Consider the following 25,408-nt stretch of genomic DNA (forward strand, 5'->3'; position numbering starts at 1 on the left):
TAATGACAAACCCCTCTGGTCCAAGGTTTGGGACTTGTGTGATGCACTTCCACCCTGCAGGTGTTAAACCCAGCTGTCAGTGATTGACAGCAGCAGTTGTTAGATGTGGGCTGCAACATTGACAGCCTACATCAAAAGCAGTGACATGACCCGGGATGCACCTATACATTCTAGGTTGTGAAGAGGTTAAGAGTTAACTCCTTTCCTGGAATATAACTAATGAGCACTCTCAGCAAGAGGGGTGCTATTTACTTTGGTCTTGAGGAGGGAACACGCTAGAGTCAGACACTCCTGATTGACAAAGAGTCAAAAGCCTGTTCATGAATCGGGAGCATTCTACATCTAAGGATACAGACAGACGGCCTTATTTCTCATGTAACAATCGCATTGCAATGCACTGGCTGCCTGCTCTCCTGACCTGAGCGTGACGTATTTCTATGTAGCCGTCACACTGAGGTCAGGAGTAGTGATGAGCGATCTTGTGCTAACCGAGTGTCTTCAGCGTGCACGAAAACTATTCGAGTCACCGCGGCTGCTAGGCAGATGTAACACATGCAGGGATCGTCTGTTTGGTAGGCAATCCCTGCATGTGTTTTGGCAGTCTGACAGCCATGAAACATGCAGTCGCGGGAACGCTAACATTTTTCGAGCACGTCAAAAGGTACTCTATTAGCACACGAGCATGTTCGGTAACACCTTATCTGAGCACGTTGGCTCATCACTAGTCAGGAGAGCCGAAGGTCAGTCCAAGGATTGCGATGTGATCCTCGCATGAGACCTAAAGCCATCTATCTGCGCCTCACCATAAAGCCTACTCCAGTCTCTGCTTAGTGAATCCCTCCACTCATGAATGTGATGAGCAGCGGTCGCCACGCTCCTTCATCCATTCTGTAGGAGCTGGAGGGGTGAGAAACAGGCGTAAGAATGCCAAAAGCCTTAATTCCGTCACAACGTCAAGTTGGGCCTAAATTAATTTTGCGCATTTTCAAAGCTTTTATGCCAGAATTCTGGTGTAAAAGTTTTGTTGCACCAGGCAAAAAAAACTCATTGCAATAAAATGACAGCAAATACAAGAAGCAAGTCTACTGCAAAAACTTGTTTATTTTCATGCTGTCTAATGCAATACAAAAGGGAATCTTCCAACAGGTTTTTTGCTATGTAGTCTGAAGTCGGCAGGAGATAGAGACTGAAACATCTCTGACCTAAGTGCGTTCTGTTTACTAAATTGTGAAGGATTTCCTGCAACGCCCCTCCTATGATAGGCACCTCACCCTTCTACAGACTTTGTACACAGATCTGCTTCACTCTAAAAGCTCTGATTGTGTCAGAACTGCTGCACCCAGTGACCCAAGAGATACATCTTTGGATTTAGCTTCTTTCAGAGGAGGCATTATTAAAAAAAAAAAAAAAAAAACAACCAGACACTGCTGACAGATTCCCTTTAAGAACACTCCTTTAAAAAGGGTCTTGAAAAATGCTGACAAGCCAAATCATAAGCTTCTGAATTATTTTTAACAAAAGAAAAAAAACCAAAACATTGGAATACTCAGGAGCAGCAGGAGTAAAATAAGAGCAAAAAGACACTTTTGAACGAATCTCAGGTACGCCTTTGATAAAGTTATTTGCAGATGCTGGATAATGTAATAAATAGACAAATAAGAAGGAACAGATGAATTGTTTTCGATCAGTTGAATGACTAACCTGATTTCTGGTCGCTTGGCTGGCACACTTTGCTTCTGAGAAGTTAATTTTCTGGCTACAGACACCTCAGGTAATTTTCTTTCCTTTAATATATCTAGTTAAAAAAAAAATATATATAATAATAAAATTGTTATATTTAAGGTATAAACCAGTGACACTGTTTTCCCACTTTAGACATTTACAGCGTGTCCAAGACTACACAATATGAAAAAAAAAAACATGTATACAGGGCAGAACAGCAACTCAAACACTCAGTCAATATTTACAGAGAATATAATGTATACGCAGGATTACCGCCATAGCTGCTACCATTGAGCAGTCTACAGGCCGGTCCCGGTCACAGCGAGGCAAGCTTCCAGTCACCAGCAGCTCCCCCTGCCCGCTAAGAGATCCTGTATACTCGCCCTGTTCATTCTCCTCATCCGATTAGGCACCATGAGAGGTGCTGGGCTTAAAGCACCACTCCAGCAGTTATCTTTCAGCACTGGAATGGCGCCACTAGTCTACATTCCCTGCCTCTAGTTTGATACCACCTGCCATCTTCTGCTCTTCCTGGCAGCGCTCCAGTCCCACAACTTCTAAGTCAGAGCCAAGGGCCGGCAGCCCCACAGCGTAAGGGCCGGCAGCCCCACAGCGTAAGGGCCGGCAGCCCCACAGCGTAAGGGCCGGCAGCCCCACAGCGTAAGGGTACACTGACCTCACACCTACATGGAGTAGTGACCTCCGGCTCACACAGGAGCCGTCCGGCAGGCGACAACCTGAAGACAACGAGCAGAGCGGGTAACAGATGAAGATGGCGACTGGCGAGTACACTATTGGGGTTTCACAAAAAAGAACCTTAGAAACTAAGGCTGGTTTCACATTTGCGGTTGTGTCCGCAGCGTTTCGAACACATACATCCGCATGCGTCTTCATTTCCTATCTTTAACATTGTAGAGGCAGGTGCATGCATTCACCCGCGTTTGCTTACACATGCGTATTTTCACGGTGTGCGGCTGGGCGCGGCTGACGCACCATGTTAGAATTTTTGTGGCAGCAAATTTCTGGCACCATACGCATGTGGACGCTTGTAGAAGAAGTGCATCAAAACAACGCATTACAGTCTATGGGAACGCATACGTACGCACAAGGGTCTATATACAGAAGTCCCATGAGACGCCCAGCTGGCGTGGCTTGTGTCAAGGAAATCACGAAAGGTTTTTTTATGAAACGCATGCGCATAAACAACGCGAACGCATGCAAACTTTGCATTTTTTATCCATCACACGTAAGTTGATGCAGATTAAAACAAAAAACAAACAAAACCAACAGCGTTTGCAGACGAGACGCTGCGGACTCAACCGCAAATGTGGACCTAGCCTTAACCCTTTGTTTATTTTTAAAACAAAACACCGCACACGTGAAATACTAGCACACAATTACAAGGACATCGCCTATAAGGCACACTTACCGGTCCGGACCCTTATACAGGTGCGCCTCACTACACAGCAGGGAGAATGGTCACATACACAGCACCCCCAACCAGGTGCGACCACAAGGGAACCAAGGCGCCTGCGCCGGACACGGGTGAGGGCCTGAGAATACAAATACGGGGCCTCCCCGGGGACCACGGCCCAGCATCAGGCTGCAGCCCCGCGACTCCCCTCCAGGCGGCGCCATAACGTACAGCTGACATCCCGCTGTTTAGCCCCCCAGACAATGGTGGTTATTTTTTCATTTTTTTTGGGGGGGGGTACATCAGGAAGCACGGAGCTCGTGTCCTGTGACGAGGAGACATACTATTAACCCCAACAATGCCGCGCTCTAGTCAGCGCAGCCTCCGCTCACCTCGGTAGCCGCCGGGCTGTTGCCGCTGAGGCCTCCTGCTCGCTCGGAGCGGCTGCACGGTGGCCGCACTCGTCTCCGCCATCTATCCGCCTTCTCTTTTGAATTGAATATCGCACCAAGCACAGCTGCCAACCCCTCAGCGGCCGCCTACACGGTATTGACCAATCGCAGCACACCCCCGAGAATGCCTGAGACCGTGATTGGGTCATAAATTCTCATACTGAGATGTTGTTATTGTTAGACGAATCAGTTTAAAATTGGCATCACGTGACAGACATAACGCACGTGCTAGTGGGCGTGGTTTATTGAAGCCTTGGCCCAGACAGTGGAGCGAAGGGTGGGCACCCAGTCCGCATGCGCACTTGAACTAAGCCGCTTCCTCACAGGTGCCTGATCACATGATCGTGACGTCATCATCTAAGGTCCTTCACCACTGCTCTAGTTCCTGGTTGTGTGTAGACATGGACCGCTTCTCCTGGTGCTCCGGACTGCTGGAGATAGATGAGACCCTGGTGATCCAGCAGCGTGGAGTGCGCATGTCAGATGGGGAGGACAAGGTGGGGGAGACGTCCCTGCTGCAGCTATCGCACGTGTGTGACCACTGCTGTGCCCCCTGTACACTGTGTGTGTAGCCTGCACCAGTGCTGTGCCCCCTGTACACTGTGTGTGTAGCCTGCACCAGTGCTGTGCCCCCTGTACACTGTGTGTGTAGCCTGCACCAGTGCTGTGCCCCCTGTACACTGTGTATGTAGCCTGGCCCAGTGCTGTGCCCCCTGTACACTGTGTGTGTAGCCTGGCCCAGTGCTGTGCCCCCTGTACACTGTGTCTGTAGCCTGGCCCACTGCTGTGCCCCCTGTACAATGTGTGTGTAGCCTGCACCAGTGCTGTGCCCCCTGTACACTGTGTATGTAGCCTGGCCCACTGCTGTGCCCCCTGTACAATGTGTGTGTAGCCTGCACCAGTGCTGTGCCCCCTGTACACTGTGTGTGTAGCCTGCACCAGTGCTGTGCCCCCTGTACACTGTGTATGTAGCCTGGCCCACTGCTGTGCCCCCTGTACACTGTGTGTGTAGCCTGCACCAGTGCTGTGCCCCCTGTACACTGTGTGTGTAGCCTGCACCAGTGCTGTGCCCCCTGTACACTGTGTATGTAGCCTGGCCCAGTGCTGTGCCCCCTGTACACTGTGTGTGTAGCCTGGCCCAGTGCTGTGCCCCCTGTACACTGTGTCTGTAGCCTGGCCCACTGCTGTGCCCCCTGTACACTGTGTATGTAGCCTGGCCCAGTGCTGTGCCCCCTGTACACTGTGTATGTAGCCTGGCCCAGTGCTGTGCCCCCTGTACACTGTGTGTGTAGCCTGCACCAGTGCTGTGCCCCCTGTACACTGTGTCTGTAGCCTGCACCAGTGCTGTGCCCCCTGTACACTGTGTATGTAGCCTGGCCCAGTGCTGTGCCCCCTGTACACTGTGTATGTAGCCTGGCCCAGTGCTGTGCCCCCTGTACACTGTGTGTGTAGCCTGCACCAGTGCTGTGCCCCCTGTACACTGTGTGTGTAGCCAGGCCCAGTGCTGTGCCCCCTGTACACTGTGTCTGTAGCCTGCACCAGTGCTGTGTCCCCTGTACACTGTGTATGTAGCCTGGCCCAGTGCTGTGCCCCCTGTACACTGTGTGTGTAGCCTGGCCCAGTGCTGTGCCCCCTGTACACTGTGTCTGTAGCCTGGCCCACTGCTGTGCCCCCTGTACAATGTGTGTGTAGCCTGCACCAGTGCTGTGCCCCCTGTACACTGTGTATGTAGCCTGGCCCACTGCTGTGCCCCCTGTACAATGTGTGTGTAGCCTGCACCAGTGCTGTGCCCCCTGTACACTGTGTATGTAGCCTGGCCCACTGCTGTGCCCCCTGTACACTGTGTGTGTAGCCTGCACCAGTGCTGTGCCCCCTGTACACTGTGTGTGTAGCCTGCACCAGTGCTGTGCCCCCTGTACACTGTGTATGTAGCCTGGCCCAGTGCTGTGCCCCCTGTACACTGTGTGTGTAGCCTGGCCCAGTGCTGTGCCCCCTGTACACTGTGTCTGTAGCCTGGCCCACTGCTGTGCCCCCTGTACACTGTGTATGTAGCCTGGCCCAGTGCTGTGCCCCCTGTACACTGTGTATGTAGCCTGGCCCAGTGCTGTGCCCCCTGTACACTGTGTGTGTAGCCTGCACCAGTGCTGTGCCCCCTGTACACTGTGTCTGTAGCCTGCACCAGTGCTGTGCCCCCTGTACACTGTGTATGTAGCCTGGCCCAGTGCTGTGCCCCCTGTACACTGTGTATGTAGCCTGGCCCAGTGCTGTGCCCCCTGTACACTGTGTGTGTAGCCTGCACCAGTGCTGTGCCCCCTGTACACTGTGTGTGTAGCCAGGCCCAGTGCTGTGCCCCCTGTACACTGTGTCTGTAGCCTGCACCAGTGCTGTGTCCCCTGTACACTGTGTATGTAGCCTGGCCCAGTGCTGTGCCCCCTGTACACTGTGTGTGTAGCCTGCACCAGTGCTGTGCCCCCTGTACACTGTGTCTGTAGCCTGCACCAGTGCTGTGCCCCCTGTACACTGTGTATGTAGCCAGGCCCAGTGCTGTGCCCCCTGTATACTGTGTGTGTAGCCTGCACCAGTGCTGTGCCCCCTGTACACTGTGTATGTAGCCTGGCCCAGTGCTGTGCCCCCTGTACACTGTGTCTGTAGCCTGGCCCAGTGCTGTGCCCCCTGTACACTGTGTCTGTAGCCAGGCCCAGTGCTGTGCCCCCTGTATACTGTGTATGTAGCCTTGCCCAGTGCTGTGCCCCCTGTATACTGTGTATGTAGCCTGGCCCAGTGCTGTGCCCCCTGTACACTGTGTCTGTAGCCAGGCCCAGTGCTGTGCCCCCTGTATACTGTGTATGTAGCCTGGCCCAGTGCTGTGCCCCCTGTACACTGTGTCTGTAGCCTGGCCCACTGCTGTGCCCCCTGTACACTGTGTCTGTAGCCAGGCCCAGTGCTGTGCCCCCTGTATACTGTGTATGTAGCCTGGCCCAGTGCTGTGCCCCCTGTATACTGTGTATGTAGCCTGGCCCACTGCTGTGCCCCCTGTACACTGTGTCTGTAGCCTGGCCCAGTGCTGTGCCCCCTGTATACTGTGTATGTAGCCTGGCCCAGTGCTGTGCCCCCTGTACACTGTGTCTGTAGCCAGGCCCAGTGCTGTGCCCCCTGTACACTGTGTATGTAGCCTGGCCCAGTGCTGTGCCCCCTGTACACTGTGTGTGTAGCCTGCACCAGTGCTGTGCCCCCTGTACACTGTGTCTGTAGCCAGGCCCAGTGCTGTGCCCCCTGTACACTGTGTCTGTAGCCTGGCCCAGTGCTGTGCCCCCTGTACACTGTGTCTGTAGCCAGGCCCAGTGCTGTGCCCCCTGTATACTGTGTATGTAGCCTGGCCCAGTGCTGTGCCCCCTGTATACTGTGTATGTAGCCTGGCCCAGTGCTGTGCCCCCTGTACACTGTGCCTGTAGCCAGGCCCAGTGCTGTGCCCCCTGTATACTGTGTTTTTAGCCTGGCCCAGTGCTGTGCCCCCTGTATACTGTGTATGTAGCCCGGCCCAGTGCTGTGCCCCCTGTATACTGTGTATGTAGCCTGGCCCACTGCTGTGCCCCCTGTACACTGTGCCTGTAGCCAGGCCCAGTGCTGTGCCCCCTGTATACTGTGTTTTTAGCCTGGCCCAGTGCTGTGCCCCCTGTATACTGTGTATGTAGCCTGGCCCAGTGCTGTGCCCCCTGTATACTGTGTATGTAGCCTGGCCCACTGCTGTGCCCCCTGTACACTGTGTCTGTAGCCTGGCCCAGTGCTGTGCCCCCTGTATACTGTGTATGTAGCCTGGCCCAGTGCTGTGCCCCCTGTACACTGTGTCTGTAGCCAGGCCCAGTGCTGTGCCCCCTGTATACTGTGTATGTAGCCTGGCCCAGTGCTGTGCCCCCTGTATACTGTGTATGTAGCCTGGCCCAGTGCTGTGCCCCCTGTACACTGTGTCTGTAGCCAGGCCCAGTGCTGTGCCCCCTGTATACTGTGTATGTAGCCTGGCCCAGTGCTGTGCCCCCTGTATACTGTGTATGTAGCCTGGCCCAGTGCTGTGCCCCCTGTATACTGTGTATGTAGCCTGGCCCACTGCTGTGCCCCCTGTACACTGTGTCTGTAGCCTGGCCCAGTGCTGTGCCCCCTGTATACTGTGTATGTAGCCTGGCCCAGTGCTGTGCCCCCTGTATACTGTGTATGTAGCCTGGCCCAGTGCTGTGCCCCCTGTACACTGTGTCTGTAGCCAGGCCCAGTGCTGTGCCCCCTGTATACTGTGTATGTAGCCTGGCCCAGTGCTGTGCCCCCTGTATACTGTGTATGTAGCCTGGCCCAGTGCTGTGCCCCCTGTACACTGTGTCTGTAGCCAGGCCCAGTGCTGTGCCCCCTGTATACTGTGTATGTAGCCTGGCCCAGTGCTGTGCCCCCTGTACACTGTGTCTGTAGCCAGGCCCAGTGCTGTGCCCCCTGTATACTGTGTATGTAGCCTGGCCCAGTGCTGTGCCCCCTGTATACTGTGTATGTAGCCTGGCCCACTGCTGTGCCCCCTGTATACTGTGTATGTAGCCTGGCCCAGTGCTGTGCCCCCTGTATACTGTGTCTGTAGCCTGCACCAGTGCTGTGCCCCCTGTGCACTGTCTGTAGCCTGGCCCAGTGCTGTGCCCCCTGTATACTGTGTATGTAGCCTGGCCCAGTGCTGTGCCCCCTGTATACTGTGTATGTAGCCTGGCCCAGTGCTGTGCCCCCTGTATACTGTGTCTGTAGCCAGGCCCAGTGCTGTGCCCCCTGTATACTGTGTATGTAGCTTGGCCCAGTGCTGTGCCCCCTGTATACTGTGTATGTAGCCTGGCCCACTGCTGTGCCCCCTGTACACTGTGTCTGTAGCCTGGCCCAGTGCTGTGCCCCCTGTATACTGTGTATGTAGCCTGGCCCAGTGCTGTGCCCCCTGTATACTGTGTATGTAGCCTGGCCCAGTGCTGTGCCCCCTGTACACTGTGTCTGTAGCCAGGCCCAGTGCTGTGCCCCCTGTATACTGTGTATGTAGCCTGGCCCAGTGCTGTGCCCCCTGTATACTGTGTATGTAGCCAAGCCCAGTGCTGTGCCCCCTGTATACTGTGTATGTAGCCTGGCCCACTGCTGTGCCCCCTGTACACTGTGTCTGTAGCCTGGCCCAGTGCTGTGCCCCCTGTACACTGTGTATGTAGCCTGGCCCAGTGCTGTGCCCCCTGTACACTGTGTCTGTAGCCAGGCCCAGTGCTGTGCCCCCTGTATACTGTGTATGTAGCCTGGCCCAGTGCTGTGCCCCCTGTATACTGTGTATGTAGCCTGGCCCACTGCTGTGCCCCCTGTATACTGTGTATGTAGCCTGGCCCAGTGCTGTGCCCCCTGTATACTGTGTAGCCTGCACCAGTGCTGTGCCCCCTGTGCACTGTGTCTGTAGCCTGGCCCAGTGCTGTGTCCCCTGTACACTGTGTGTGTAGCCTGGCCCAGTGCTGTGTCCCCTGTACACTGTGTGTGTAGCCTGGCCCAGTGCTGTGTCCCCTGTACACTGTGTGTGTAGCCTGGCCCAGTGCTGTGCCCCCTGTACACTGTGTCTGTAGCCTGCACCAGTGCTGTGTCCCCTGTACACTGTGTCTGTAGCCTGGCCCAGTGCTGTGCCCCCTGTACACTGTGTCTGTAGCCTGGCCCAGTGCTGTGCCCCCTGTACACTGTGTCTGTAGCCTGCACCAGTGCTGTGTCCCCTGTACACTGTGTCTGTAGCCTGGCCCAGTGCTGTGCCCCCTGTACACTGTGTCTGTAGCCTGCACCAGTGCTGTGTCCCCTGTACACTGTGTCTGTAGCCTGGCCCAGTGCTGTGCCCCCTGTACACTGTGTCTGTAGCCTGGCCCAGTGCTGTGCCCCCTGTACACTGTGTCTGTAGCCTGCACCAGTGCTGTGTCCCCTGTACACTGTGTCTGTAGCCTGGCCCAGTGCTGTGCCCCCTGTACACTGTGTCTGTAGCCTGCACCAGTGCTGTGTCCCCTGTACACTGTGTCTGTAGCCTGGCCCAGTGCTGTGCCCCCTGTACACTGTGTCTGTAGCCAGGCCCAGTGCTGTGCCCCCTGTATACTGTGTATGTAGCCTGGCCCAGTGCTGTGCCCCCTGTACACTGTGTGTGTAGCCTGGCCCAGTGCTGTGCCCCTTGTACACTGTCTGACTCACCAAATGCTTATCCTCTATATACAACAATAACTGATCAGCATAGTAGATAAAATTATACATGTGAAACAAAAACCAATCTTCCACCCCTGTAGAGACTATCCTCTTGTCCTGTAGAGCCTGTCCTCGTGTCCTGTAGAGACTATCCTCTTATCCTGTAGAGACTATCCTCTTATCCTGTAGAGACTATCCTCTTGTCCTGTAGAGACTATCCTCTTGTCCTGTAGAGACTATCCTCGTCTCCTGTAGAGGCTGTCCTCGTGTCCTGTAGAGACTGTCCTCGTGTCCTGTAGAGGCTGTCCTCGTGTCCTGTAGAGACTGTCCTCGCGTCCTGTAGAGGCTGTCCTCGCGTCCTGTAGAGGCTGTCCTCGCGTCCTGTAGAGGCTGTCCTCGCGTCCTGTAGAGGCTGTCCTCGCGTCCTGTAGAGGCTGTCCTCGCGTCCTGTAGAGGCTGTCCTCGCGTCCTGTAGAGGCTGTCCTCGCGTCCTGTAGAGGCTGTCCTCGCGTCCTGTAGAGGCTGTCCTCGTGTCCTGTAGAGGCTGTCCTCGTGTCCTGTAGAGGCTGTCCTCGTGTCCTGTAGAGGCTGTCCTCGTGTCCTGTAGAGGCTGTCCTCGTGTCCTGTAGAGGCTGTCCTCGTGTCCTGTAGAGGCTGTCCTCGTGTCCTGTAGAGGCTGTCCTCGTGTCCTGTTGAGACTGTCCTCGTGTCCTGTTGAGACTGTCCTCGTGTCCTGTAGACACTATTCTCGTGTCCTGTAGAGGCTGTCCTCGTGTCCTGTAGAGGCTGTCCTCGTGTCCTGTAGAGGCTGTCCTCGTGTCCTGTAGAGACTATCCTCGTGTCCTGTAGCCAGGGGACCATATCGATATATGGCTGAAGAGTCCAGTAGGGATGTAGATAGCAGTATCCAAGCTGGACACTGGTCAGTTATTTCGGCTTGTGCGTTCCACATGGGAGTTTCAGGAGTCGGGGCCATGTGACATCACTAGGTGGCTGTGGATTGTCTCATGGACCAATAATAATCCTACGCATGTCAGAGACACGGTTTTCTCCATCAAGAAGGATAGGAACAGAGTGAGATGGCGGAGAAGAGTGTGGCTTTATTTTTTCACTAATCTGAGTTTTTTTTCTTTAAAAACCAAACATTCCCTTGTACCTGTTAGGGTAGGTGCCCAGGTTAGGAACTGCTGCGGGTTTGATGCTGCGCATTTCTGCACTGTCAAACCCGCAACGGCTAAATGTTACAGCTTAGTGGATGGGATTTCTAGAAATACAATGCCCACTATCTGTCCATGGATACTGACAAGTGGCGCGTCTTTCAAGATCGCAGCATGTCCATTTCTCTTACAGAGACGTTACTCTCCGCAACCGAAATGGCATAAATAGAAATGTATAATATATAATAGAAATATATTAAATGCGGTGAATCCGCACTGTTAAGTGATCACATGCGGATTTACCTGCATTCACTAGACGCCAGCTCTGGATTGTGGGCGCCCGGCCTTAGCTGTCATCTGTATTATGCCTCTTGCTTATCAATCAATCTCCTTTATTTAATTTTATTTTGTTCACCAGAGTAAATTTGACAATGGCACGCTTCTCCTGACAACCCACAGACTTATTTGGAGAGACCAGAAGAATCATGTGAGTGCCACCATTTACCACCATTTTTGGTACATTCTTGTGTAGCCGCCTTACATTTCACAACATATAAGGGCTTAAAGGGAACCTGTCATCTCATAAAATTCTTTTTGCTTATAGATATAAGGGTTAATCCACAGGTAAATAGTGTTGGGCTGCGTTCCCTCAATGAGCTTTTCTTGCGCTTTTGATGCGGCATGTTGTTGTTGTTTTGGTTTTTTTTTTTGCGCATCAAAAATGCACGTTTTTATGTTTTAGCAAAGTGGATGGGATTTATAGAAATCTCCTGCCCAATGAGCTTCTTTTTAAGGCTACTTTCACACTTGCGCTTTATAGAATCCGTCACAATCCGTAGTTTTTTGTGAATGCATTTTCCCATAGACTTGTATTAGCGATGGATTGTGATGGATGGCCATCCGTTTCATCCGTCGTGCACTGGATCCGTTGTAAAATAGCGGTCCGTCGTGCAGAGAAAACGTTCGTAGGATCGTTTTTTGCACGTCGGAAAAACGGTCAGCGACAGGTCCTGCGCTGCCCGTTGTCGGCTATAATGGAAGCCTTTGGACGCAGGATCCGTCGCTGACTGTGAAACACAGGAATCCAGCTACGGATTTCTCTCTCTCTCTCTCTCTCTCCCTCTCTCCCTCCCTTTCCCCCCCGATGGGCCTGTCGAGCCTATGTGCACCTGTTGTGTATGCGTCTTCGCAGCTGTTTTCTGCTGCGAAAACGCATACACAACACAAACCAGGTTAAAAAAAATTGCAGTATTATCACCTACCGGGGTTCCCGTGCAGCGATGCTCCCGGCAGCTAGCGTTCCTACTAATACATTGCGACTTCTCGTGAGATTTTGCAATGTATTACTAGGAAGTAACGCTAGCTGCCAGGAGCATCGGTGACGTTGCGCAGGACGCCAGTAGGTGAGAATATTGCGATTTTTTTAAAAATTATTTTTAACATTATGTCTTGTTACTATTGATGCTGCATCAATAGTAGAAAGAGAGCGAGCGAGAGAGAATTTCCCTGATGGGAAATTCTTCCACGCATGCGCTCTTTGAAAAGGCTGGATTCCTGCTTTTCACAGCGACGCATCCTGCGCCCATAGGCTTCCATTGTAGCCAGTGACGGGCAGCGCAGGATGCGTCACTGACCGATTTTCCAACGTGCAGAAAAAACGTTCCTCTGAACGTCATCTCTGCCCGACGGACCGTTTTTTGTTTTTTTTTTATGGAGGATCCAGTGCACGACGGATGAAACGGATGGCTATCCGTCACAATTCGTCGCTAACACAAGTCTATGAGAAAATGCAGGATCCTGCAAATTTTTTTGCAGGATCCTGCATTCTCAAAAAACGACAGATTGTGACGGGAGCTGAAAGACGGAAGTGTGAAAGAGGCCTAAGAGCTGTGTCTAATAGCTCCATGTACGCAGTTCATGACTGAAAGCCGGAGGGGAGATAAGTCCATTTTCTCCCGGTTGCTGCACGTTCAGTAAGAAGGCCGGGAAGCATTGGAACACTATTTATTGCAGATTTACCCTATATAGGCAGGTAAATGGTGCTCTCCAATGTCACAGTTTCCCTTTATAGGGATATTCTCAAGTTTGAAAGCTATCTCCTATCTATGGGATAAGGGATGACTTTCTGATCTCTGGGGGTCCAACCGCAGGTGTCTGCAGAGTCACGGCTGTAAAGATGGCTGAAGTGCCCCCTGTGATTGGAGCGATGGTGGATCATGCGCACGGCTTCACTGGTAATTGAAGTATTGGAGATTGCCGAGTGCTGCACTCCCATTAGAGTGAACGGAGAAGAGGTGCGCATGATCGACCTCTGCTCCGTTCACACAGAGCTGCTCGGGTTCCCGATGCTCAGGATTACTGGGCTCCTTGAAAGTGGTTGTGCAGCTTCGGTCACTTCTGTATCAAGCAGATGACGTGGAGGTTGCACATACTGTACCTGCAGGAAGGTTTGCATGTTTGGCAAGTATCGTGCATCTGTCTGATTCTCATGGATATGAAAGGGAAGGTTGCTGATGTTTGGCGGCACCAGTACAGGAGATGAGTATTGGGTTATTTCTATTTTGTACGTCATCTTGGACTAATTAAGTTTAACTTTTATAGTAGAGGACAATTCCCTTTAAGCAATATATTTGTCTTCATATAAGACTCTTTACCTGGTTACTAACAAAACCTTTCCATTACACTTGTTTTCTTTTTTTTTTTTTTCCTTTATGCAGGAATTCTGCATTGCTGTCCCACTTTCCCAGATTGTGTTTTCAGAAGAACAAGCAGGGGGCATTGGAAAAAGGTGAGTATTGTACAGTAATGCAGAGATGCTTAACACTTTTTCAGTACAGAAATAAAAATGTAAATGTTCAGTTTTTCTGTTGGGATGAAGGTTTATCACTCTCCTGTTATCTTTTTAGCTCAACTATATCCCATGGTGCTGTACATAGATTGCAATCAGACACATCATCCCCAGTGACGCTTACCATCTAATGTCTCCATATCACACACAATAGGTTCAGTTTCATAGGAAGCCAATTATAATGACAGTATGATTTAGAATATAGTAAGAATTGATGAAACGCATTCGGCCTCTGCCCCTCATTACATTCATACCCTGGACCTGCAAAACCTTACTGTTCTTATCGCAAGTCTTCTCCTGTCTGTATGATCCAAATATGACAATATAAGGAAGTACTTCCCAGAAAATGTATAATTTGTTCCTTTGGTAATATATACGTGGCGCATAATTGTGCTGGTAATTTTCTTTGCTGTATCCTTGCTGTGACACTTAGTCATTTCTCGCGGATAAAACAGAGAGTCAGGTTAGTCAAGTAGTCTGCAGTCAAAAGCCAGGAGGGTACGTTATAAACAGACAGGTAACGGTGCGAGGTCAGAAAACCAGGAGGAAAGCGTGTCAGAGCAAAGGGAGCAGTTAGAATGAAGTCCAAGGTCAGGCAGCAAAAAGATCTACAAGCAGCGCAGATAGACAAACCAGACAGAGCTGAATGTACATCTGGTAGAGTTCTGGGACTGACAGCCCAGCTAAGCATCTCGGCAATTGCCCAGGAGAGGGAACACTTGAAGGCAGTCCGGTACCTCCCAGTCTCAGATTGGACGGCTGAGTTGCCAGTCAAAGTACTGACAGCTTCCGTACACCCCTGCACCAGACTGTGGATCAAAGTACTGACAGGTTCAGCACCAGATTGGACAGCTGAGCTGTCTGTAACTGCATCCCATACACATTGAGGGATGGAATCGTGATTCCTCCATTTTCATCTTCATTCCTTTATTTGCAAAAGGGGACCTGTTCTCATTTACACAAAGGGACCTGCATTCGAACACTCTGAATTATGCTGCCTCTTTGCCTCTTACAGGCTATTATGTGTGTGGCCTGGAGGTTGTAGTACAGCCACAATGTTAATTTCCTAGGGATGCGCAGAACAGCAGAGGGCTAGTCTCAAGATACAAACTGAAGGACGGCAAGAAGTGGGTCATTCTGTGCCGATAGGTGTGATGGTCTAGGTTAGGGGAAGGCACCTTACGTTATTTAGTTGTATGGCTGATATTGGTTAGTTAGTAGGGGTCAGACCACTTTAACCCCCACTTGTCAGTACTGCAAATTGTCTGATCCTGCCCGTTCCTACTTTTTAATGACCTTCATTTGATGGTGTACATAGCTTTTGTAATCTCTGCACTGAGATGCAAGGGTAAGTCTATGGCCGTCGTACTGAGAGATCCTGATTTCGGTTTGTGTAGTCACCACACAAAGCTTACATTGATCCAACTCCCTGTCTGTACCAATGGTCACTTCCTACCTGACTTTAATATTGGCAGATATTTTAGCATTGGAGCATGTTTGTTGGTACGGAAAATAACTATACCAGCAAAGATATCCGGTCTTCAGAGATGATTTGAATAAAAAGGAAATTTATTTAGAATAAAAGTTCCAATAAAAGGGATAAATAATAATAGATAAAAAAAGACATATACTGGGTATAGGAAAGAGAGGTTTGACCTCTTGCAAAAGGATGCGGTATTTAGATAAAATTTCTGTCTGTCGTTGAGTTCCTACACACATTCTATTGAAGAATGTTGGACATCAGTAATGATTAAACACTTCATAAGCAAAGCATACACAATTATTCATTTTCAAGGCTAATTCTTACCAAATGACTTGGATTTGCCTGGTGTCTGTGAGAACATCTTATCTATAGACCATCATCTTACAGAATGTTCTAACAATATCTGCAGGTTCTGCATTGGTTTTCTATAGCTGGTGTCACAGGTTCCTTCTCCGGTATCACACAATCAGCAGAGCGAGAGATGAGTGAAAAGATCCAAGAACCTTTACTTAGGCAAAAATACAAAAGTTCCATATATACGATCCACCACACTGAGGATACAATAGTCCAGAACACGAATTCAGTTCAGTAACAGAATAAAAGTCCAACAATCCAGCAGACAGAGGATAGCATAGTCCATATACTCTTCTTTCTCTCTGATATGCTCTTCACATCATGGTTCCACACAGGATCTGATCTGTGTCTCACCCTGATATTTACAAGTCCCTCTCCTCATTCACAGGTTGGGCTACTTTCACACTAGTCCGTCGGTACGGGCCGTCGCAAACCGTCGTCCCGACGTACCGACGGACAGTGTGTTAAAGTAGCATAACGTGGGCAGCGGATGCAGTTTTACAACGCATCCGCTGCCCATTGTGAGTTCCGGGGAGGAGGGGCGGAGTTTCAGCCGCGCATGCGCGGTCGAACATGGCAGACTCGACGCACAAAAAAAGTTACATGGAACGTTTTTTTGTGCAGACGGTCCGCCAAAACACGACGCAACCGTCGCACGACGGATGCAACGTGTGGCCATATGTCTCAATGCGTCGCTAATGTAAGTCTATGGGGAAAAACGCATCCTGCGGACAACTTTGCAGGATGCGTTTTTTCTCCAAAACGACGCTAGTCTGAAAGTAGCCTTAGGGGGGTGGGTCCCAGGGGCTCATTGTTTCAGCAAGCTAGGTCAACATGTCATTAGCATATCAGCAAACAACATTATTCACTGACCCTGTGGAGAGATAACAATACAGAACTGTGGGGAGAATATCAGATGGCAAATAACAACTCATCCTACAAGAGAACACCATTAAAATAAGTAAAATATAAATATACACAAAAATGATACCCACATAGCATATCACACTATCACAGCTGGCATATAACAAGTAATATAGCATATTGCCAAATTATGGAGTCTAATAGTTATATTGATGATTTTCCCTGTCATTATAAATCGCGCACAAAGGTAAACTAGAAGTGCATAGAACTGTAAATCCTATGTACTTGCCTCAATATTAACCTAATATTAATAAATGATTTTATAGTGCTAAAATCGTGGTACATGTCCACCCTCCATCTCCGAATAAAGAGCCTGGACCTTACCAAACCAGCCGCTACTCACATGTCAAGATGTCCTTCAGAGAACATGGGCAGATTGAGGTAAGTGCCCGGCAGGCGTGTAATGGCTTGTATTCATCGTATGGCATGGGTGCTTTGCATCCAGTTTGATATATTTGGTAGAGTGCACCTATGTTATATGTACACTATGACTAAAGGGTTTGTCCGGCCGTAAGATACCTATGTGACTGCAGATTTGTGAACCCTCACAGCAGGCGTTGTTAGCATTCCTGGTGGGGGGGTCGCGTGATCGCAAGTTTGAGATGTGCATACATGTAGTCCCATGCTGACTAGTTGGGCGCAGCCTCAGTGCACTTGTGTTGAGCGAGGCTGGATACAGTCTAGTTGCAATGTGGCCGGCCAGAAGTATGCAAATCGCATTCTTGCGGTCACATAGTCGCCGCTTCCTGTGCCGACACTGAAGAATCCCCGCAGTGTACACAATGTCAGGAGTCACAAGTCTGCAGTCACATGATGGGGACTATTTTAATAGTGATTACCAGTACAGAATCCATGTTACTGGCTGATCTGTGAGCTGCTATTTCATAATCCGAATATACAGAATTAAAATGTAAGGGCAGCCTTAAATTTATTTTTTAATGTATCATTAACCTCTGGGGGGATTTGCCAAGCCTGTTAACCTGTTCCTGACATAGCATGTACTGATTTGGGTGTATGGTGCGGGTTCACACGGTGGTTGCTGGCTATGTTATACATCTGGCTCCTGCCTCTGAACTATGTACAAGGGCTGAAAAAATGGCTAGGTGAAGTCTTCTAGGGGAAGTTAAAAAAGTGAAAGTGAATAATAAAATACAAAAAACTATTAAAAATAAAATATACAGGTTTAAAATGGGATTTTCTCCTTCGCCACATTGGGGGACACAGGACCGTGGGTGTATGCTGCTGTCGCTAGGAGGCTGACACTAAGTTGAGACAGAAAAAGTTTGCTCCTCCTCTGCAGTATACACCCTCATGCTGGCTTCCAGAGACCCAGTTCAAGCTTAGTGTCCAGAGGAGGCACACTGGATTTAAACCTTTTTTTCTGGACGAAGGGGCGACGGAACCTCTCAAGACTCCGACCTCCCCGAACCAACAACAGGGGAGCACGGGAGTCTTACCTCTCCTGCGACGTGGGATGCCACTGCCTGAGCTGATTCTAGGGGCGACAGGTCCCTTCAAGGGCACCGATCTCCCCCCTGCTTTACAGACGAGCACTGGAGTGTCACCTCCAGTATCCTCTTCTGCAGCCAGGCCTTATTGCCGGACATCTGCCCTGCCCACCAGGTCTCACCCTCGGCTGTACAGAGGCACTCTTCCACCGTGGCGTCCGTGCAGCCCCCACTGCATCACTACTGAAAACGAGCAGATGATGGAAGGAGGTGGACGGTTCCTCTCCACCCCCCTTTTTTATGGAGATGGTGGATGGAGGCCCCCCCAACCCTGCACCGTCCTATTTACCCCGGGCACCTTCATTTTGGGGTAAGTGCACTAGGGGTCGTTTTTTTCTGGCGGTCACCAGATATTTGGAGGGCTCCATAGCGGCACGATTCTCCCCAGAGCGCCGCGAGTCTTTTACCTGCGGTCCGTGGGTGCGCGCCGGCCGAAGCTAGAAATTTAGTCCCCGGCTTCGGCCTAGTGTACGCCGCATTCCTGTAAGCTCCGCCCACCGCATGTATCATTCCAGCGGCTCCGCCCACGCTTCTGGCGCTTCTCGCTCCCTGCGAGACTACCCCACAGACTCTCGGCAGCCATCTTCCTTCTGCACATGCAGTTCCGGCCGGCTTCTTTTCCACAAAGCTCCAGAGGTTTTTCCCACTCAGCGCCACCTATCCGATTGCGAGGCACAGGATCTGGGTAAGGAGACGGCACTACATGCTTCCCTGCAGCGTTACCCCTCAGCTTCCACTAGCAGCCCTCTTTTTTTATTCTCTCATTGGGGTACAACATGTTGCAGTCAAGGGTTAAAAAGACCACTAAGGTACATTCCACCTTTTTCTCTGCATGTACCACCTGCCAGGCCCCCCTCCTTCGGCCTCAAAGCTCCCTGCCCTGGCTGTGATGCCCAATGTGCCCAGGAGCCCTCCGCCGCTACCGACCCCAGTGTTCCTAGCCCCCCTGAGTGGGCCGCGTCACTGTCACAATCCATGGCTTCGCTAGCCAAAGCGATTGAATCCCTTCATGACCCCTCTGGGGAGCGGGGCGCTCGTTTTCCTAGGTTAAGAGACCCCTCTATAACAGGGGAATCGTTGGCCAGCAGGGGCTGCTCTCACCTGAAGGAGGTACGGGTATCCAAAAAAACGGATCCGCACTACCTCTCCTGAGCATTCACCATGCCATTCAGCCTCTGGTAGCTCCACTTCTCGCTCACCCTCTCCAGGCACTCGAAGCGATCACAACTCTGAGTATGAGTCTGAGGCGTCCCTGGACCCGGACTCTCCAGAGTTTCGATCAACTGTTGACTCTCTCATTGAGGCTGTCAATCATGCGCTAAAGGTTGATGATGACCCTAATTCAGCTCCGGATCACGCAGTTTCCTTTACGAGAACCAAGCGCTCCCATAAGGTGTTCCAGACTTCCTAGAGATAGTTCGGCGGCACAGGGAGCTTTACGGGTAAAAAGGCCCTGGAATCAAAGTATCCCTTTTCCGCAGATCTGGTCAAGGATTGGACGGATCCACCACTGGTAGATCCTCCGGTATCGCTTTTGGCTACCAAAACGCTTTTATCAGTACCTGATGGGGCTTCAATTAAAAATCCCACAGAACGCCAGTTAGATTCTCTGGCGCGCTCAGTGTATGAAGCCTCAGGTTCCTCCCTGTCTCCTTCCTTCGCTGCAGCATGGGTCACCAAAGCAATGGTTTTCTGGGCAGATGCTCTTGCAAAATCCATTCAGGACCAGGCTCTTCCGTCTGAGGCGGCGGATCTCGCCAGACAAATGGCTATGGCTGGAGATTATGTGATGTACGTGTCATTAGACGCAGCACCATTAGGAGAGCTATCTGGCTTAGAGCGTGGCGTGCGGATTCCTCCTCAAAAAAGTCTCTGATTTCCCTTCCCTTTCAGAGCGGACGTCTGTTTGGAGAAAAATTGGACCAGCTTATTTCCAACCTACATGAGGGAAAAGCAAGTACCTCCCTCAACACAGGCCTAAAGCTGCCTTTCAGCACCAACAACATTTTATTTTTCGCCCCTTTTACAGTAGCCCTTTCTGGTCCAACTCCACAGCATCGTCCAGATCAGGACATTCTACACGCACAGACAGAGACTCTCGGCCTTCTTACAGGCCGAATCAGTCCTGGTGAGGAAAACCTAGACAACCCACAACTCCAGACCTTCCAGATTTCCTTCACAATGACTCGGGGGGGGGGGGGGAAGTATTCCAGTCGCCAGCCTTTTTCAACACATCTGGCTTTCCGTCATCCACGTCGAATGAGTCAGAGACCTGGTGTCTTCTGGTTACAAAATAGAATTCTCCGCCTCCCCTCCAGCACGTTGTTTTCCCTCTCATCTCCCTAGTTCGGGAGCTCAGTCTCGCGCTCTTTACTGTGCCATCGAATCCCTCCGCCAAAACGGGTTATTGTTCCGGTTCCGGAACACGAGAGATTCAGAGGTTTTTACTCAAACCTCTTCGTTGTGCCAAAAAAAAGGACGGGACGGTGCGCCCCATTTTGGACCTGAAGCTCCTAAACAAGTACGTAAAAGTACGGCATTTCAGGATGGAATCCCTCCGGTCGGTCATCTCCTCAATGGAGAGAGGGGAGTTCCTAGCATCGATAGACATCAAAGATGCTTATCTTCATATCCCAATCTTCCCGCCACATCAAAGGTTCCTCCTTTTCGCCATCCAAGAGGACCATTTTCAATTCACGGCCTTACCCTTCGGTCTTGCCACTGCGCCCAGGGTATTCACAAAGGTCATGGCGGCTATCATGGCCATTCTTCACTCCCGAGGAGTGGTCGTCTTGCCATTCTTAGACGACCTCCTGGTCAAAGGTCCGTCTTATCATGCCTGCGAAGCAAGCGTCCGCATTACCTTGGATTCTTTTTCGCGCCTGGGCTGGTTAATCAACTTGGTCAAGTCCTCCCCCATTCCAGCCCGACGGATCTCTTTCCTAGGCATGATCCTGGACACGTCCAAGGGGCTGGTTTTACTTCCTCGGTCCAAGGCCCAAGCGCTTCAGCAGGGAGCCCGGACGCTCTGTCGCCCTTGTCCGCAGTCCATTCGGTTTGCCATAAAGATCCTGGGAAAGATGGTGGCCGCAATGGAAGCGGTTCCCTTCGCTCAGCTGCATCTCCGTCCCTTACAACAGGCCCTGCTAGACAATTGGGACAGGAGTCCCTTAACTCTCGACCGGCCATGTCCTCTGCCCCCGCGGATCAGGCAAGCGCTCAAATGGTGGACTTTGGAATCATCTTCCAACCAGGGGAGGTCTTTTATCCCGATCCATTGGCTGGTGGTGACTACCGACGCCAGTCTCCTCGGTTGGGGAGTGGTGTTTCGCCACCTCACTGCCCAGGGGCGTTGGACGATGCGGGAGTCGAAACTTCCTATAAACATCTTGGAGATCTGAGATTTGCCCTAAGACGCTTTCACTTCCTGCTTTCAGGTCACCCAATTCGAATTCAATCAGACGATGTCACAGCGGTGGCGTACATATACGATCAGGGGGTACCCGCAGCAGGGCGGCGATGCAAGAAGTCTCCCACATTCTCCGTTGGGCCGAGACCAACCACTCCACCTTTTCTGCAGTGCACATTCCAGGCGTTGAGAACTGAGCGGCGGACTTTCTCAGCCGTCAGGGTCTCGCATCGGGGGAGTGGGAACTCCATCCAGAGGTTTTCCAACAAATCTGCCTACGCTGGGGAACACCGGACGTAGACCTGGTGGCATCCAGACTGAACGCCAAGGTTCCCAACTTCATAGCATGTTCTCGGGATCCACGGGCCGTCGGGGTGGACGCACTGATATCTCCATGGCACCGGTTCCAATTCCCATATGTGTTTCCTCCACTTCCTTTGCTGCCGAAAGTAATCCGAAAAATCAAGATGGAGGGGGTTCCTGTGATCCTTATTGCCCTGGATTGGCCACATCGCGCATGGTATGCGGAGCTCGTTCAACTCGTATCCGACGTCCCCTGGCGGTTACCAGACCGCCCAGATCTACTTCGCCAAGGACCGATCTACCACCAGAGCTCAGGGGCCCTACGTTTAACGGCTTGGCTGTTGAAACCTGGATCCTAACTCAGGCAGGTTTCTCCCAGCAGGTCATCACCACCATGATCAGCGCTCGCTAGGCGTCTTCCGCTCGCATCTATCACCGCACCTGGAAAGCCTTCTTCTCATGGTGCAGGTTCCGCGGCCGTCCTCCTCTCGTTTTCTCAATTCCCTCCATTCTGGAATTTCTCCAGTCCGGCTTGGATTCCGGCCTGGTGCTCAGTTCCCTCAAGGGTCAGATCTCAGCGTTATCGGTGTTGTTCCAACATAAGATTGCTGCTAACTTACAAGTCAGGACCTTTATTCAGGGGGTCTCCCATGTGGTACCCCCCCTACAGAATGCCGTTAGAGACCTGGGATCTCAATTTGGTCCTGAGCGTCCTTCAGGAATCTCCGTTTGAACCTCTGCAGGATGTCTCGCTGACAATCCTCTCCTGGAAGGTTGCTTTCCTTGTGGCAGTAACATCTATCAGGCGCGTCTCAGAGTTGGCTGCGCTATCCTGCCGGGCGCCCTTCCTTTCCTTCCATCAGGACAAAGTAGTCCTATGCCCATCTCCGGCTTTTCTCCCTAAGGTGGTTTCATTCTTCCACCTTAATGAAGATCTCATTCTTCCCTCCTTCTGCCCACAGCCGAGACATGGGGTCGAAAAGGCCCTTCACACCTTGGACGTGGTACGGGCCCTCAGGAGGTACATTTCTAGGACTGCTCCCTTCCGCAAATCGGATTTCCTCTTTGTCCACCCGGAGGGTCACAGAATAGGTTTAGCCGCGTCTAAGGCCATTATAGCCAGATGGATCCGTTCAGCTATCCAAGAATCTTATCGGGTCAAGGACAGACCTATCCCGGCGGGGATTAGGGCACACTCTTCTCGGTCGATGGGTGCTTCCTGGGCCATTCAGCACCAGGCAACAGCGGAGCAGGTTTGGTTGTATTGTTCCCCACCCAGGGACTGCTTTGGGACGTCCCATGGTCCTGTGTCCCCCAATGTGGCGAAGGAGAAATAGGGATTTTTGTGTACTCACTGTAAAATCCTTTTCTCCGAGCCACTCATTGGGGGACACAGCACCCACCCTGTTAGCCTTACGGCTCGTTTCTCTTTTGGTTTTGGTTTTGGTTCTGGACTTTCTCTGACATGTTGTACTCTAATATTATGTTATATATTGTTATTAATCTCCTACTGCTTTTGCACTGAACTGGGTCTCTGGAAACCAGCATGCGGGTGTATACTGCAGGGGAGGAGCTAACTTTTTCTGTCTCAACTTAGTGTCAGCCTCCTAGTGACAGCAGCATAACACCCATGGTCCTGTGTCCCCCAATGAGTGGCTCGGAGAAAAGGATTTTACGGTGAGTACACAAAAATCCCTATTTTTATTTTTCATTTTCACAGCTCTACGTTAGAAACTTCTGTGCACCTGGGGGTTGAAGGTGCTCACCACACATCTAGATACATTTGTCAAGGAGTCAAGTGTCCAAAATGGTGTCACTTGTTAGGGACTGCAGATGCTCTCCAATGGAACATGGCGTCCGCTAATGAGTCCAGTCAATTTTGTGTTCAAACAGTCCAATGGTGTTGCTTCCCTTCTGAGCCCTGCCATGCACCCAAACAGTAGTTTTCCTCCACATATGGGGCATCTGCGTACTCGGGAGACATTGCGCAACATATTTTGGGGTCCATTTTCTCTTGTTACCCTTTTGAAAATAGAAAAAATTGGAGCTAAATGACCTTTTTCGTGTTTAAAAAAAAAAAACAAAAGTTAATTTTTTTTCTTCCATATTCCAATAATTCCTGTAAAGCACCTGAAGGGTTAATAAACTTCTTGAATGTGGTGTTAATGCAGTTTTTAGAATGGTGTCACTTTTTGGGTATTTTCTGTGATATAGGCCCCTCAAAGTCACTTAAAATGTGAGATAGTCCCTAAAAAATGGTTTTGTACATTTTGTTGGAAAAATGAGGACTCGCTCGTCAACTTTTAAACTTTATAACTTCAACAACAAAAAAATGTTTAAAAAATTGTGTAAGGTAAACATGTGGGAAATGTTACTAAGTATTTTGTGTGACATGACTCTCTCTGGTTTTAAGGGCAAACAAATGAAAATTTTGATAATTGCAAAATGTTCTAAATTTTCTACAAATTTCCTTTTTTTATCACAAATAAACGCAAAACTAGTCCCATATACAGTATGTCCATATGTGACAAAGAAGAGATCCCACAAATAACTTGAAATTAAAAAGAATTTTATTAACAATAATTAAAACAGTTTAAAATAAGCAAGAATAGCTGTAATAGAGGACGCCATGTACAATATAGAGAGGGCAAAGCACAGCAACCTGTCACCCCCAAAATCGAAGGTGAGCTAAGCCCACCAGCATCAGGGGCTTATCTACAACATTCTGTAATGCTGTTGATAAGTCCCCAATGTATCCTGAAAGATGAGAAAAAGAGATTAGATTATACTCACCCAGGGGCGGTCCCGGTCCGGGGCCTCCCATCTTCTTACCATGACGTCCTCTTCTTGTCTTCACGCTGCGGCTCCGGGACAGGCGTACTTTGTCTGTCCTGTTGAGGGCAGAGCAAAGTACTGCAGTGCGCAGGCGCCGGGTCTCTCTGACCTTTTGCCAGCGCCTGCGCACTGCAGTACTTTGCTCTGCCCTCAACAGGGCAGACAAAGTACGCCTGCGCCGAAGCCGCAGTGTGAAAACAAGAAGAGGACGTTATCTGATGAAGATGGGAGGCGCCGGACTACGACGCCCATCGGACGGGACCGCCCCTGGGTGAGTATAATCTAACCTCTTTTTCTCATCTTTCAGGATACATCGGGGGCTTATCTAAAGCATTACAGAATGCTGTAGATAAGCCCCTGATGCTGGTGGGCTTAGCTCACCCTCGATTTTGGGGGTGACAGGTTCCCTTTAAAACAGGATAACTAGCACATACTGGGCAGTACCATATATTGTAAACTCATGAAAACAATGTCCACACATAGGCTTATATAGAATACCCTAGGTTATGATAAGCCTAAGGAAAGTTGTACTTGCTGACCAAACTAGCACAGATTCAAGAAGGGACCCGGTAGAATCTCTAACCAGAGTACAAGTAAACAGTAGCATATGGTTAAATACCTGTTAGCAGAAATACTCCTGGCCTCCCCTCACCCCCATGATATAAGTCATATTGAGCAAATTTTACCACTTCATATATAGCTACGAGGCTGTGCCGCTCGGGTCGGGCCGCGGCCTCTGTGCACAGACAGATTTGCGCTGGGTATGAGCCCTTACTTCTGCACTGCCTGTGGTTCATTCAG

General features: G+C 50.6%; 2 protein-coding genes across 4 annotated transcripts in view; one reads left to right on the forward strand and one right to left on the reverse strand.

Moving 5' to 3' along the window:
* The window catches only part of LOC143817060 (serine/threonine-protein kinase Nek3-like), an 852,762-nt gene extending 849,030 nt beyond the window's left edge, over positions 1–3,732 (reverse strand). The window contains exons 1-2 of one of the 3 annotated variants that reach the window (XM_077298140.1): positions 3,529–3,732; positions 1,702–1,795 (exon numbers count right to left, since the gene is read on the reverse strand). In XM_077298140.1, the coding sequence (XP_077154255.1) occupies positions 1,702–1,795; positions 3,529–3,610 (176 nt within the window). In that variant the 5' untranslated portion in view covers positions 3,611–3,732. The remainder of the gene's footprint in view (positions 1–1,701; positions 1,796–3,528) is intronic. The other 2 variants (XM_077298143.1, XM_077298141.1) reach the window with 2 other exon arrangements.
* A 197-nt stretch (positions 3,733–3,929) lies between these two features.
* VPS36 (vacuolar protein sorting 36 homolog) overlaps positions 3,930–25,408 on the forward strand; it is a 45,254-nt gene continuing 23,775 nt past the window's right edge. The window contains exons 1-4 of the mRNA XM_077298150.1: positions 3,930–4,085; positions 11,362–11,430; positions 13,661–13,731; positions 16,819–16,933. Coding sequence (XP_077154265.1) covers positions 3,990–4,085; positions 11,362–11,430; positions 13,661–13,731; positions 16,819–16,933 — 351 coding nt within the window. The 5' untranslated portion in view covers positions 3,930–3,989. The remainder of the gene's footprint in view (positions 4,086–11,361; positions 11,431–13,660; positions 13,732–16,818; positions 16,934–25,408) is intronic.

Source organism: Ranitomeya variabilis, chromosome 3 (assembly GCF_051348905.1).
Source record: "Ranitomeya variabilis isolate aRanVar5 chromosome 3, aRanVar5.hap1, whole genome shotgun sequence".
In the NCBI taxonomy this organism is placed as follows: domain Eukaryota; kingdom Metazoa; phylum Chordata; class Amphibia; order Anura; family Dendrobatidae; genus Ranitomeya; species Ranitomeya variabilis.